This window comes from Eubalaena glacialis, chromosome 5, assembly GCF_028564815.1.
Source record: "Eubalaena glacialis isolate mEubGla1 chromosome 5, mEubGla1.1.hap2.+ XY, whole genome shotgun sequence".
NCBI lineage: Eukaryota > Metazoa > Chordata > Mammalia > Artiodactyla > Balaenidae > Eubalaena > Eubalaena glacialis.
The window spans coordinates 26,402,241-26,415,468 of record NC_083720.1 but is presented as its reverse complement, the minus strand read 5'-3'; the positions used below and the strand labels follow the sequence as shown (position 1 = coordinate 26,415,468).

General features: G+C 40.3%; 1 protein-coding gene and 1 pseudogene across 1 annotated transcript; both read left to right on the top strand.

Moving 5' to 3' along the window:
• Positions 1 to 3,451: 3,451 nt before the first annotated feature.
• LOC133091955 (pterin-4-alpha-carbinolamine dehydratase-like) lies at positions 3,452 to 3,898 on the top strand (annotated as a pseudogene).
• A 2,023-nt stretch (positions 3,899 to 5,921) lies between these two features.
• LOC133091755 (lysosome-associated membrane glycoprotein 1-like) lies at positions 5,922 to 12,292 on the top strand. Its single transcript, XM_061190992.1, is given in 5 exon segments — positions 5,922 to 5,996; positions 10,844 to 11,047; positions 11,049 to 11,493; positions 11,496 to 12,027; positions 12,181 to 12,292. Coding segments are annotated over 5 exon segments (1,368 nt in total).
• Positions 12,293 to 13,228: the final 936 nt, after the last annotated feature.

Here is a 13,228-nt window from a genome sequence, read left to right as displayed (position 1 = left end):
CTTGGGAAACACAGCTAGTCCTAAGCAAAGTTTCAAACTGAGAATTGTCTGACAATTTTTCATTTCCCACTTATTTTTTTCTCTCCTCCATCATATTTTATACCCCAGAAACCCCAGCCTCTCATCGTAGTTCTCATTTATCCCCACTTGTACTATGTCAACCTGTTAGAGGCTAGTTTTAATTATTATATTGGGAAAGGAGTGACAAAAGATAGCTAATTTTAATGACTGCATCATTTGCTATCACATATTCTAAAGGCAAACGTGATGAGCACAGATCTATTGCTTCACTCAAAATAATCGAAATTAGAGGTTAGATTTCAGACAGAATTACAAGCAGGTGAAGAAACATCCTAGAGAGAGAGTCCTTTTCCTTATCTTTTAAGCCCAACCACATGGGCTCTGACTTCATCTAAGCATGCATTTGGATCTGCTCGGAAAACGAAGTAACTTATTTAAGATGTGGCTGGTATTTCATGTTATCACTATGTTAATCTAATTCAAGCAAATTGCAGGGATGCAGGAACCCTATTAATCTCTGAAACATCCTCCTGAAGCTCTAGCGAGAGAAAGGATCCTGTTGTCCAAGAGAAAGGGTCCTGTTCTTTTGGTAAGTCTGTGGGAATACTGAATTTGGGTCATGTTGAAATAGGCAGTTGCCAAAGTGGCCAAAACAATTGCTTATTTATGGCTTTCTTATTAAGATGTATATTTAGGCAAGCGTCTGATTCTAAGGTACACATTCAGGCACCACGCTGGGCATAGGGGAATGTGATAGATGCCTCCTTGGGAAGAAAATGGAAGGGTGTTTCACAGATTAAATTCAGAAACAACCAACAAAAAGGCTTAGGGAGACATGGCTTGTCCAAGGAAGAGTGATTTATTAAAAAAGTGATTTCATAAAACTGGACACCAAAGCGCTAAGGGGAGGTTTATATAAAATAGTAGATGTGGTCAGTATCTGCAAGATAGAAGTTTGGTAAGATAGGACATATAATGTGATATGAAGACATGCAAAACTGACTATAATCAAATCTAAACTGTAAAGTTCTCAGGGGTGACTTCTAAAAGGGTATTCACTGAAGTTACATGAGTTGGGAAGTCTCACTGTAAGAAGTTATGTGATGGATAACAGGTTATTGATATATGAGAGAGAGTACTATGTTTTAAAAAATGCCACAATGCCATCTGACGATTCAAGTGGTCTGAGACTCCGTGTTAACTCTTGTCACTATTTACCTTTTTGAGTTGTCAGAGTTCCAAGACAATGAGGTATAATGGAAAGGACGTGGAAATTGGAACTGGGAGGCCTTTCCATCATAAGCTGTTCAGTCTCTCTGAATCTTAGGCACAGGACTAGAGTGTGTAAGAGCCTTTCAGTTGTATAATTCTGTGATTTTGTGAATATGATGTACATGAAAGCACTGCCAAAATATGCTGGCATAAAATCATAGAATTTTAAAGGAGTGTTTTATCATGGTATGGTGAATGGGTAAATTTTAAAATGTGCTTTATTTGTGAGTTTATTCTCAACAAGTTTCTAGTAATGATTAGATATTTCTCCTGATACTTTGTCTATCCTTTGTCAAAAGAAAACCATAAATGTGTTGCTACAGAGCTAAAAAAAAAAAAGAAGTGGTGAATGGATAATTGGGGCAGTCTGAGTCTTAACCCCATTCTGGGAGTTGAGTTGCCTGCCAGGGACCTAAATCTCTGACATCAGAGAGAGTAACGTCTTCGTCTGTGTGACCATAGTAAGTCCCGTGTCAGAGTCTTAGGGAACGTGAACAAACACAGAGATACCGTCCATTTCATTTTTCTGTGTAGAGATGCCCATCCAGTTGGGCCTCGTCTGGCTTCTCTTACTAGGATAGAGAGAGCTTTCAGGCTGGGGGGCTCAAGCGTCTCAAGAGGACCGCTGCAGCCCACAGGGTGGAAGTGGGTGGAGGGGAAGATGGCTGTGTCCAGAGCAAACTCTGCCTCCCCCTTAGCAGGTTAGGACAACAGATGCTTATTAGCAACAACAGGAAGAACTGGCAGACACCTTGGGGATGAAGTACAATAACTTCCACATGCTTTACATCATTCCAAGAACATCACTTTTAAAAACACTGTTGAGGTTTTGCTTTTGTTTTTGGTTTTTTTTGGTTTAGAATTTGTGTTTAGTTTTTATTAGAGTATAGTTGCTTTACAATGTTGTGTTAGTTTCTACTGTACAGCAAAGTGAATCAGCTCTACGTATACATATATCCCCTCTTTTTTGGATTTCCTTCCCATTTAGGTCACCACAGAGCATTGAGTAGAGTTCCCTGTGCTGTACAGTAGGTTCTCATTAGTTATCTATTTTATACATGGTATCAATAGTGTATATGTGTCAGTCCCAGTCTCCCAATTCATCCCCCCCTTCCCCCTTGGTATCATGCATTTGTTCTCTACGTCTGTGTCTCTATTTCTGCTTTGTAAATAAGATCATCTATAACGATTTTAACACTGTTGAGTTTTTAAAGAACTCTTTTTGGATCTACTTTAAGATAATTTTTAATCAATGTATTATAGCTTAATGGATAAGAGTTCAACTCTGATTTGGAATCAGACTCCCTGGCCTCAAAATGCACTTTACCATTTACTTTGAGCAAATTATTTAACCTTCTTGTGTGTCAGTTTCCTTATTGGTAAAATGCTGATAAAAAGGATATGTACCTTATAGGATGGCAGAGAGGATAAAAGGAGTACTTAGCAAGTGCTTATCAGTAGAATGACCAATATTTGTTATTATTATTGTTATTTTTATGTAAAACAGGTTTCTGTAACTAAAACCTCAGGCAGCTGATAAATGTGTTTATTAAATCCGAACTCCACTAGCATTTCATTTTCTTTTATTTCTTTTATAGTCAAGGTTCAGATGTACTATTCCAGAAATCTTTCAAGCTTCTACTTGCTCTCAGGGCCATCCACCATTGTGCCTGTCATTCAATTTCTTTTGGTAATTCCCCATTTTCTCTCTCTTACTAGCTTTAAACAAAGTTGTAAAATGTGTGAAACCAGTAGACACTAACCCTAACCCCATTATCTCATACTCTGAATTATTAACTTTAAGTGTTTTTCCTTGCCTATCTTGTTCTCTATTAAGCATCCCACCCAGGGAGAGATAAATTGGGAAATTGGGATTGACATATGCAGACTGCTATATATAAAATAGATAATAAGAACCTACTGTATAGCACAGGGAACTCTACTCAATACTCTGTAAATGACCTATATGGGAAAAGAATCTAAAAAAGAGTGGATATATGTATATGCATAACCGATTCACTTTGCTGTACAGCAGAAAGTAACACAACATTGTAAATCAACTATACTCCAATAAAAATTAATTTAAAAAAACAAAAGGTTGAGAGTTACAAAAAAAAAAAAAAAAGCATCCCACCCAAGAGCCTTCTAATGATATGGTATGGACCTTTCATTTTATTCTCTCAGTTATTATAAAAATTTAGATGGTAAGTATCCCTTAGAAATACGGAACTATAGGACACGCTCGTCTCCTCCGCTGCCACCCACTGCTGCCGGCGTCCACGCTGCACACAGCATGGCTGGCAAAGCACACAGGCTAAGTGCTGAGGAGAAGGACCAGCTGCTGCCAGACCTGCGGGCCGTGGGGTGGAACGAGCCAGAAGGCCAGGATGTCACCTTCTAGCAGTTCCATTTCAAAGACTTAAGTAGGGCCTTTGGCTTCATGATGAGAGTGGCCCTGCAGGCTGAGAAACTGGACCACCATCCTGAATGGTTTAACATTTACAAGGCCCACATCACCCTGAGCGCTCACGAGTGTGCGGGCCTTTCAGAACTGGACATAAATCTGGCCAGCTTCATCGAGCAAGTAACAGTGTCCATGACATAGACCCTGCCCTTCCTCTCTGAGTTCTTCAGGGGAAAGTGGGGACTGAACTGGGGATCCGGAGAGGGAACTGGGGAGCCCCAAGATGTTGCTGCAGTCAAAACTGACAAGTTGATCCTGTTGCCTCCGTTTAGAGGCAAGTCTCTGCCATCGAAAAAGGCCAGCATCACTGCCAACACCAGAACTTAGACCACTTTTCCCCACACCACTCTCTTCCTCCTTGGGGCTCTTTTACATGTACACTGATTTGAATAAGTTCTTCTCTTGCTTTACAACTTTCCAGCGACAGCAACGATTTCTTTCCAGGCAGTGTCTTGCTCCCTTCCTGATTCATTTCCCAAGAAGCTGTGATGGAAACTGTGTCTAAGATAAAGTCTGATCTTAGAAACCAGAACCCTAAAGTCATCCTCATCCTATGTGACAGACATGCATGTGCTATTATGCCTCAAATAAAAACACTGTTTCACTTGGAAAAAAAAAGAAATATGGAAGTATAAAGTTCAAACTTTCCACTCCTTTACTCTGCTCCCATGTCTGCCTGTGCCTCAGTTCTCTCCATCTCCAGGAGATGATCAATAAAAGATGATCAATAAAATAGATGATCAATTAAAGCCCCCCAAAAATTTAGACTGTCTTTCAAAGTCCCAAAAATATTTTCTAGCTAGTGCTGTTATAAGATAAACTTCAGATTCTGTGGTTTTGCACATTTCTCTTCTTAATGCACAACCTGTCTTCTGCTCCTATTCTTGCAAACAGTTCTTAGAAAGCAGTGAGTAGAAAGCTCTCACTGGTGTTAACAAGTGAGAAATGTCAACTTTCTAGTGTTATCTCTCCTAGTAGATACAACATTAGCCTAAAGTAATTCATGATGATCTCAACATGATGGTGGGCAGAGGAAATGACCAGTATGGATTCTGGCAGCTTCTCAGGACCATATCAATGATTATATGCAGGCACTACTTATTCTATCAATGATGTCTCTAAGCAAATTATCTCTGAAGATAAAACATGTTCCTTGTTTAGGTCAATTCTGCCTGAGATGATATTTTACACAAGCTTTACAAAAGACCCTGTTAAGACAAGCTAGTTTTACCTGCAATAGTTTTTCACTGTAACTAACTTTTATGGGTGACATTGGTAACATATACTATGTGTTGATAAATGTAATGGATCACTTTTTATCATTTTAAAATCACTTCCACTTTTACAAAAGCTCCTATAAAGCCATAGTACCTGGAATTTTATTTCTCTTTCACCTAGAACATCTTTCTAACAGTTAAAAAATTACCTGGAATGGGCAAAAAAAAAATGGAATGAGAAATATCACTCCTCTGTTCTTCAGAAAGGAGAATAATAAGCATTTCTAGAGTGCCTATCACTCTCCAGGAAGTGTGTTTGGCACTAGAGATATATACGCATTTCAATGAGAGATTTTCCTTGTTGTCAAGTATTTTATAATTTTTAAGAGAAACTTAGAAAAATAAAAAAGGATACAATCATGATGTTAAAAGTACATATAATCAATAAAACACATATAATCATGTAAGAATGCAAGTGTGCTCAAGATACTATAAGAGTTCAAATGAGGGACATTTAATTCAGACTGTAGATACCAGAGAAGTTTTTCAGAGCAGGTGACTTTCACTGAGCATGTGTGTGTGTGTGTGTTTGTGTGTGTGTGTAAAATTACCTAGACACAAAAAGTGGGATCTCATTCCAGGAGCAGGAAAACAGAACATAAGCATTGTCCATGAGAAAATAACTAGGCCCAATGGTTCCAGTATCCCATTAGATGCTCTAACATGGGTTGGAAGATAAAGATAGCAGAACGGAGACCAAAGACTCCTTAGGTGTCCGTGAAGCCATGGGTTGACCATAAAACAGTGTAAGATGAATGAGTCGTGTCATGGACCCTTCTTACTGTCATTGCTGCTCACTGATTCCACTTCTGCCTGTGCCTACCTTCTCTCCATCTCCAGGAGCCTGACAGTCTCCACTACTCTACGCAAATGCCATCCCTGCTAAAATGTCCCCCTTTAGCACCATCAGTGGCATTTTGGAATTATCTCAAGCTATGAAAAGAACCAGAATCAACTTACAGGTAATGTAAATCCCCCCAATTATTATCATGTCACTTCCATTCTCTGCTATGTACATTCTTTATAAATACAACGTTCTTTCCTGTCGTGTTGGAAATGTGAGCCCACTGTGACTAAGGTCATATTTAATACAGACCCAACATTTTGTTGGCACTCCCTAAATGTTAAATAGTAATGAGAGGAGATGAAGTAGTACAAGAACAAGAAAGTGATTAAAATAGATCCCAATCAATTCCAGCTGCATTAGAAACATAAGGGGGAAAAGTGAACACTTATTATCAAATTATAAAACCGAAGATATGTCTAGGAAAGTGTGGGCTATTTAAAATCATTAGATAGTTTTGAACTGAAATCCCTTAAAACTATACAACAAAAAAGTATTTTCCAGATGTCCTTTATACCGATATGGAGAACGTAAAATATACTTCCCTTACAATTTGGATTTTTAAAGTTTATTTATGATCATATTAAAATGTGAAGTTTTACTCATTGTTTTAGATATTTAGTCAGGTGAATATCGACTAATGAATAACACATGGTACAGAAAATATATATATACATTTTAATTTTAGCTTTTCTGAAGCCCATTGTTCATTTCAGGCTGCCTTACTGAGAGTCCTTGCACTAAACGCCTCTGGTTGCATTCCATTCAAGACAAAGGCATATTTTAGGGATGTACCTCTCACAAAGAGGTATTGACGGACCAGGAATCAGAGTTTGGACAAATGAACATTTCATTATAACACAGCCTAATTGTTAAAGCTCTTCTTATTGAAAAGAATAAAAATTTCATTAGTCATCACAGTAGCTCAGCATGAACTCCTCCTCTTTTTCCCCACAATGCACAGTAAGAATGGCAGTTTTAAGCTTATCATTGAACATTTTGGAAATTTTGGTTCTTCCTTCCTTTTGCTCTAAATACACTAAGAAGTATTTTAGTAACAATTATGAAAAAAATTGTTAATAATTTTAAGCTAAACTTTATACGTGGAATTGTGAAAAAAAATCTCAGCAATCACAGGCAAATGTAATTTAAGAGCTGCCTGGAAGGCCTGCTTTTTTCATTTTAGGGCCCTGGGATCGTTTTTATGGGATAATAAGGATTCATAGGACCACCCTAAAGCTCAAAAAAGATAAAGACATAAGTACTTTAGAAACTATAAAGGTTTTATAGAGCTAAGGGAATAAAATTTGCATTGGTAATTCTTATCTCTATACAGCTTTTAATTTTAGTATCTTTTCAGCTTCTCCAGGAAAGATATATATTGATCACTGCCCTAAGTGTAAAAACTGAAACAGGGAAGGACCAAGATACAGTGAAGATCACTAATCTGGCACTCAGAATTCCTCCTGTTATTAATTAGATGATAATGTTGAGTATGTCATGTAAACAGCTGACAGCTTAGTGTGTCCTAGTGGTGAAAATGCGGTGGGTAGATGAAGAACACAAATGCATAGCAACCAATAGCCCTCACACCTGAGTGTGCATTGCTAATTGATCATAGAAGTGGTTCTGGCTAAGACAATGCGGTCTCAGAATCTTTGTTGACGGTATGCCAGTCAAAGCTGGCTCTCCAGGAACTAGACAGTCTCTAAGAGTTTCCTTTTCCAGGCCTAAGAACCTATAGTTGTCACCTGTGAATGTAGATCAATCGCATTATCCATTCTCACCTTCATTGTTCCTCCTCCCTCATCTCCTACCTCTCTCTCTCTCAACCTGCTCCAGTCACACTGGAGGTGTGTCTTGTCTCACAAACTTTGCAATGACTGCACCCTCTGCCTAGAACACTCTACTCTCACGCGTCCACGCACTCACTCTGTCATCTTCCCCAAGTCGTCACTAATCTCAGCCTTTCAATGGTGTTCACAGGAGTTGGTAAACTATAACCCATGGGCTGAATCTGGCCCCCTGTCTGTGTTTGTATGGCCCACAAAGTAAGAAAGGCATTTCCATTTTCAGTTGAAAAATACATAAGTCAGAAGAAGAATTATATTCTGTGGCACATGGAAATTACATGAAATTCAAATTTCAGTGTTCATAGATAAAGTTTTATTGAGACACAGGCTGCTTTTGTGCTAAAATGGTCGAGTTGAATGGTTATGGCAGAAACCACATGGTCCACAAAGTATAAAATATTTACTATCTGGTCATTTACAGAATAAGTTTGCCTACCCCTAGGATACACTTAACATTTTGTTAATTACTGGAAGTACTCACCTGCAATCCTGATGCCCTCTCTTTCTCTCTCCATTTTTAAAAATAACATTTATCACATTGTACCATACACTGTCCTTGTATATTATGTATATTGTCTCTCCATAAGAGCACAAATTCCATGAAGTCAGAGGATTTTGTCCACTTTATTATCTGATATATTCCCAGTGCCCTGAACAGTATCTGGTACATAGTAAATATTCAATAAATATAATTCTGGAATGAATGAATTATATGGAAGATACCTGCATTACGTAGAAATATATTAGATGTAGTAGTCACAGGAGACTTCAGGAGAAGATGGTATTTTAGTGTTAAAGGGTACAAAAGACTTAGGGAACATTTTTCCTAGAAAGGGGTACTGAATGAAAGAGCATGTGTGTAGGGTAGCCTAGATGTAATGCAGAGCCTGGGAGGTAGAGAGGAGGTGGAAAGTAGGCTGAGCCCAGGTTGTGGAAGACTTGGAATGTCTGATTAAGATGCTTGAGTATAATCTTATAAAAAATAGATATTTCAGAAAGATCTGTCTGATAATGATATGATATATACAGTATGAGTTGGAGCGGGTAAAATATATGTGAGAATTGTAATAGCTTGGGTTCAGGCTTGTAAGATTGGACAGTGGCAGATGAAGTGAAAGAGAAAGGACACAGGGAAAAAGGAAGGAGTAACCAATGGTACCTTCACTATTGTGACCTTTGGTGAAAAAATGTTTTGTTAAAAGTTGAAAGGCAGCAGAAAAGAGAAAGCATTAAAAAATAAAAACCAGTCTGCTTCAGTTCTTTGTAGTTTATTGAATAAATATGCATACAGTTCCCAGTTTAAGACTTCTGTAGATTTTATGCCTCAGAGAAGGCATATATGATGATAAACCTGACAATATAAATGAAAGCAATTAGATTTTAGTAGAGTTAGATTAGTTGAACTACTTCAGAATGAAGTCAGAATGGGTTTCACTCAGGTAGATTTTACTTGTGCCATTTGTGTTAAACAGAGATAATAAATCCAAATATACATGACAGTGCCTAAAATTTTTTTGTAAAAGTGGTAGCATGACATAATTCTAAGTGAAAGACAAGAACATATCACATACAATTTGATTCGGTTTATGTAAAATTTTATATATACTTAAGATGGAATTTTAGGCTGTATTCTCTTCTCCATATTTTCTGTATTATTTGAGCTTTTTTTTCTGCAATGACTATATATTTTTTTTTACAATCACAAAAGAGCTATTTTTATATTAAACTATTAAAAATGACAGGTTGGATGTATAGCAAAAATCTCCATAGATTTGTTTAGATATTAAGAACAGATTCATGCTACAAACTATTTGCTATGAAGAGAATCAGGAAGTATTTAGCAAAGTAGGAGATAATAATTAATGTTCAAATAAGCTGACGGTCAAGTACATTTGAAATGTTTTTAGTCTAGTAAGAACAGGCAATTGACTGATTAAACTAAGATTATGAATTTTGGAAACTAGACCTCGGTCCAACGGCAAAGAATCACTTGTCGCTTGAGTCATCTTTAAAATGGATTATGGTAATCTTTCCTTAAAGGGTTATTTAAAAGAATTAATATAAAGGATATAAAACACCTGTCTAGTGAGTAGCTGTTCCAAAAATGATAGCTATTATTATTAAGAATTGGGTAAGTAGTAAATAAAATAAATCAGAGTTTGAGGGTCAAGCTACATTTACTTAATCCTTTACTTAATTTGTTCCACTTAATGCCATGAAGTACTGTGCTAAGTACAGGTGAATACATGTATGATCAAGGGCCTGCCCTGCCCTTAAGGCATAAACAATACGTTTAATAAGGTGTTACAGATGCTATGACTCAAGTTCCTATACGACAGGGAATTTAAATCAGGCCACCTCCCCAGTGAAAGTTCAGCATATAAAACTATGTGCTTTGGTGTGCCCTGATGCTTTTCACTAAAAATATATGTAAAAGCACTTCTGTTTGGAAGCTGTTCTTTTATTCATCCATTCATTGAACAGTTATATATTGAGCATCTTCCATTTTCAAACATTCTTCTTGGAGCTGGCCCTATACCAACAAAGACAAACAAGATTTCTTCTCCCACAGAAGTTTCAATCTAATGAAGGCAGAAAAATAAACTAGGAAAAAAAATAGAGAAGATAAATTCAGTCAATACTATAAAGAAAATCAAACACGGTGGTATGATGGACCAGCTAATTTAGCTTAGATAGTTGAGTAAGGCTCTTCTGAGCGAGGAGTATCTGACCTGAAACCTGAATGATGAAGCTCCTGTCATGTAGAGAGAGAAAATTTGACAGGAGGGAATTCCAGACTCAGGAAATAGCTAGTACAAATCACCTAAGGCGGAACCAAACTTAACCAGTTCAATAAACAGAACTGTTTAAAACTATGGTTGAAGAAACAGGGGAAAGAGAAGGAAGCTGTGAAGTCAGAGAAGTGTTCTCAACTATAAGCTTGAATATGAACTCCCCTATGTAGCAGAAAGTTACAAAGAATCCTGACGTTTCAAAATGCAAGGATTTAATTCAATATTCTAGAACGCTTGAGGTCATCTACTCTACCTAATCGTGTAATTCATTTATTTATTCAATCAACAAGTATTTGGGGACTTCCCTGGTGGTGCAGTGGTTAAGAATCCGCCTGCGCAAAGGGAATGCTTCTGTCTCCAGTCTCCTGATGGCTTTTGGAAGAGGCCATATGCCGACCCTCCCAGTTTCACAAGAAATGCAACACGTTAGTGTCCAGCTGATGCGTTTTGTTTATAACTTGTCAGATACAGGGATTTTCCCCAATTCGAGCTCCAGGGCAATCAAGACTGCGGAATCCCGTAACCGACACCAAGGGAGACATAAATAAAAAGTACAGGTGTGCGAGCAGCAATCAGATCCGCATGCGCAACGTGACCATCGGGCTCCGTGACGCCACCCTCCAGGCCTACCTCTCCAGCAACAGCTTCTGCAGGCAGGAGACGACCTGTGAGCAAGACTGGCCCTCCCCGCCCACCCCGGCCGCGCCGCCCCAGTCCTCGCCCACCCCGGCGCCCAAGAGACCCTCGGGGTCCAAGTACAACGTGAGCGTCACCAGCGGGACCTGCCTGCTGGCCAGCATGGGGCTGCAGCTGAACGTCACCTGCAGGACGAGGGACAACACAACGGTGACCAGAGAGTTCAGCATCAACCCCAACAAGACCACCTTTGGGGGGAGCTGCACAGCCCAGCTGGGGACCCCGGAGCTCCGCGGCAGGAACCTGCTCCTGCCGCTCCAGTTTGCGATGAACCCAATTGCAGCCGGGTTTTCCTGCAAGGAGTCCCGCTGACGCTGACTCCGCCCGATGCCGGAGACCCCGGCTTCAAGGCCGCCCACGGCCCGCTGAGGGCGCTGCAGGCAGCCGCCGGGAGCTCCTACGAGGGCAACGCTGAGGAGCGCGTGCGGGTCCCCGAGACCTATTCAGGGTGTGGGTCGGCGTTCCGCGTGGACGGGGACAAGTTTGGGCCTGTGGAGGAGGGTCAGCTGGGTGAGAAGAGCATGCTGAGCCCCATCGCCGTGGGAGGCGCCCTGGCAGGGCTGGTGCTCAGCGTCCTCATCGCCTACCTTATTGGCCGGAAAAGGAGCCACGCCGGCTGCCCGCACCCGCCGCGGACCAGCAGCAGCTGCGCGGCCTCGGGCCGGTTCCCTGGGCTTAGATTGCTGTTGAGGGAGGCACCCTTTCTTGCAAACATCTGCTTTATCCAATGTGAAGTTCATCCGGCCACAGTTACTATTGACAAAAGAGCAACTATGGAAATGACGGTGTTAATTTTGCTAACTGGGTTAAATATTTTGCTAACTGGTTAAACATTAATATTTACCAAAGTAGGACTGGAAGGGGGGTGGGGGGTAAGAGCTTTTCTAAATGGGCACTGGCTCCACTATCATTTGGCTTTTTAAGATTCTGGTGTTTGATCGCTTCACTCTTTACTCAGGTGTAAGCCTTGCAAAGGGAGCGTCTCTGGTCTTAATGCTTTGATGAAGCCTGGTAGCTGTGAGCCTGACGCGCTGAAGAAATCAGTAGGAACGAGAATCGTAGAGCAGTAGTACGAAGAAGCAGACCTGGGAGGCTTAAATTAAGCTTTAGAAACCAGGGCGGGACCGGCCCCTCGAGCATCGGTACTCCAGGACGCCGGGTCCTCGGGCTTTCCACGCTCTGCTACTCGAGAGCTTGCACTTTTTAAAACAGAAAAATGAGCGTTATTTTTATTTACTTTTTTGTAAAGTAATTTTCCTTCGGTTGGAGGTTTGGGGTGATCCTTTGTCTGCACTGTGTACAATAATCGTTTCACTCTGATTCATCACTTGCAGCTGGGTGGCCTGTGTGCTGAGGAGCATCCCCTCCTGGGACGCGTTGCCCTAAGGATGCTAATAAAAAGCCTTTTTGTTAAAAAAAAAAAAAAGAAAAAAAGAAATCCGCTTGCCAATGCAGGGGACACGGGTTCCATCCCTGGTCGGGGAAGATCCCACATGCTGCGGAGCAACTAAGCCTGTGTGCCACAACTACTGAGCCTGTGTTCTAGAGCCCGCAAGCCACAACTACTGAGCCTGCGTGCCACAGCTACTGAAGCCCTTGTGCCTAGAATCCATGCTCCGCAACAAGAGAAGCCACCGCAATCAGGAGAAGCCCACGCACCGCAAGGAAGAGTAGCCCCCGCTCGCCGCAACTAGAGAAAGCCCGCAGGCAGCAACGAAGACCCAGTGCAGCCAAAAATAAATAAATTTATTTTTTTAAAAAACAAATATTTGTAAACACCTACCAAATACAAAGCCTTCAAGAAATTTAACCCATAGGAAAGCTCAGGTGTATGCACTTTGTGTCAGAAGTTAAGGTCTCATACAGACAGGGAGAGATCACTTCTTGCTGGGCAAATCTGAGATTTCATGGTTGAGTTGGCATTTGAGCTAGGGTAGGTGGGTAGGATTTAAACATAAAATACGATGATACTGAGGGACACAAGAAGGCATTCTAGGAAACAACAT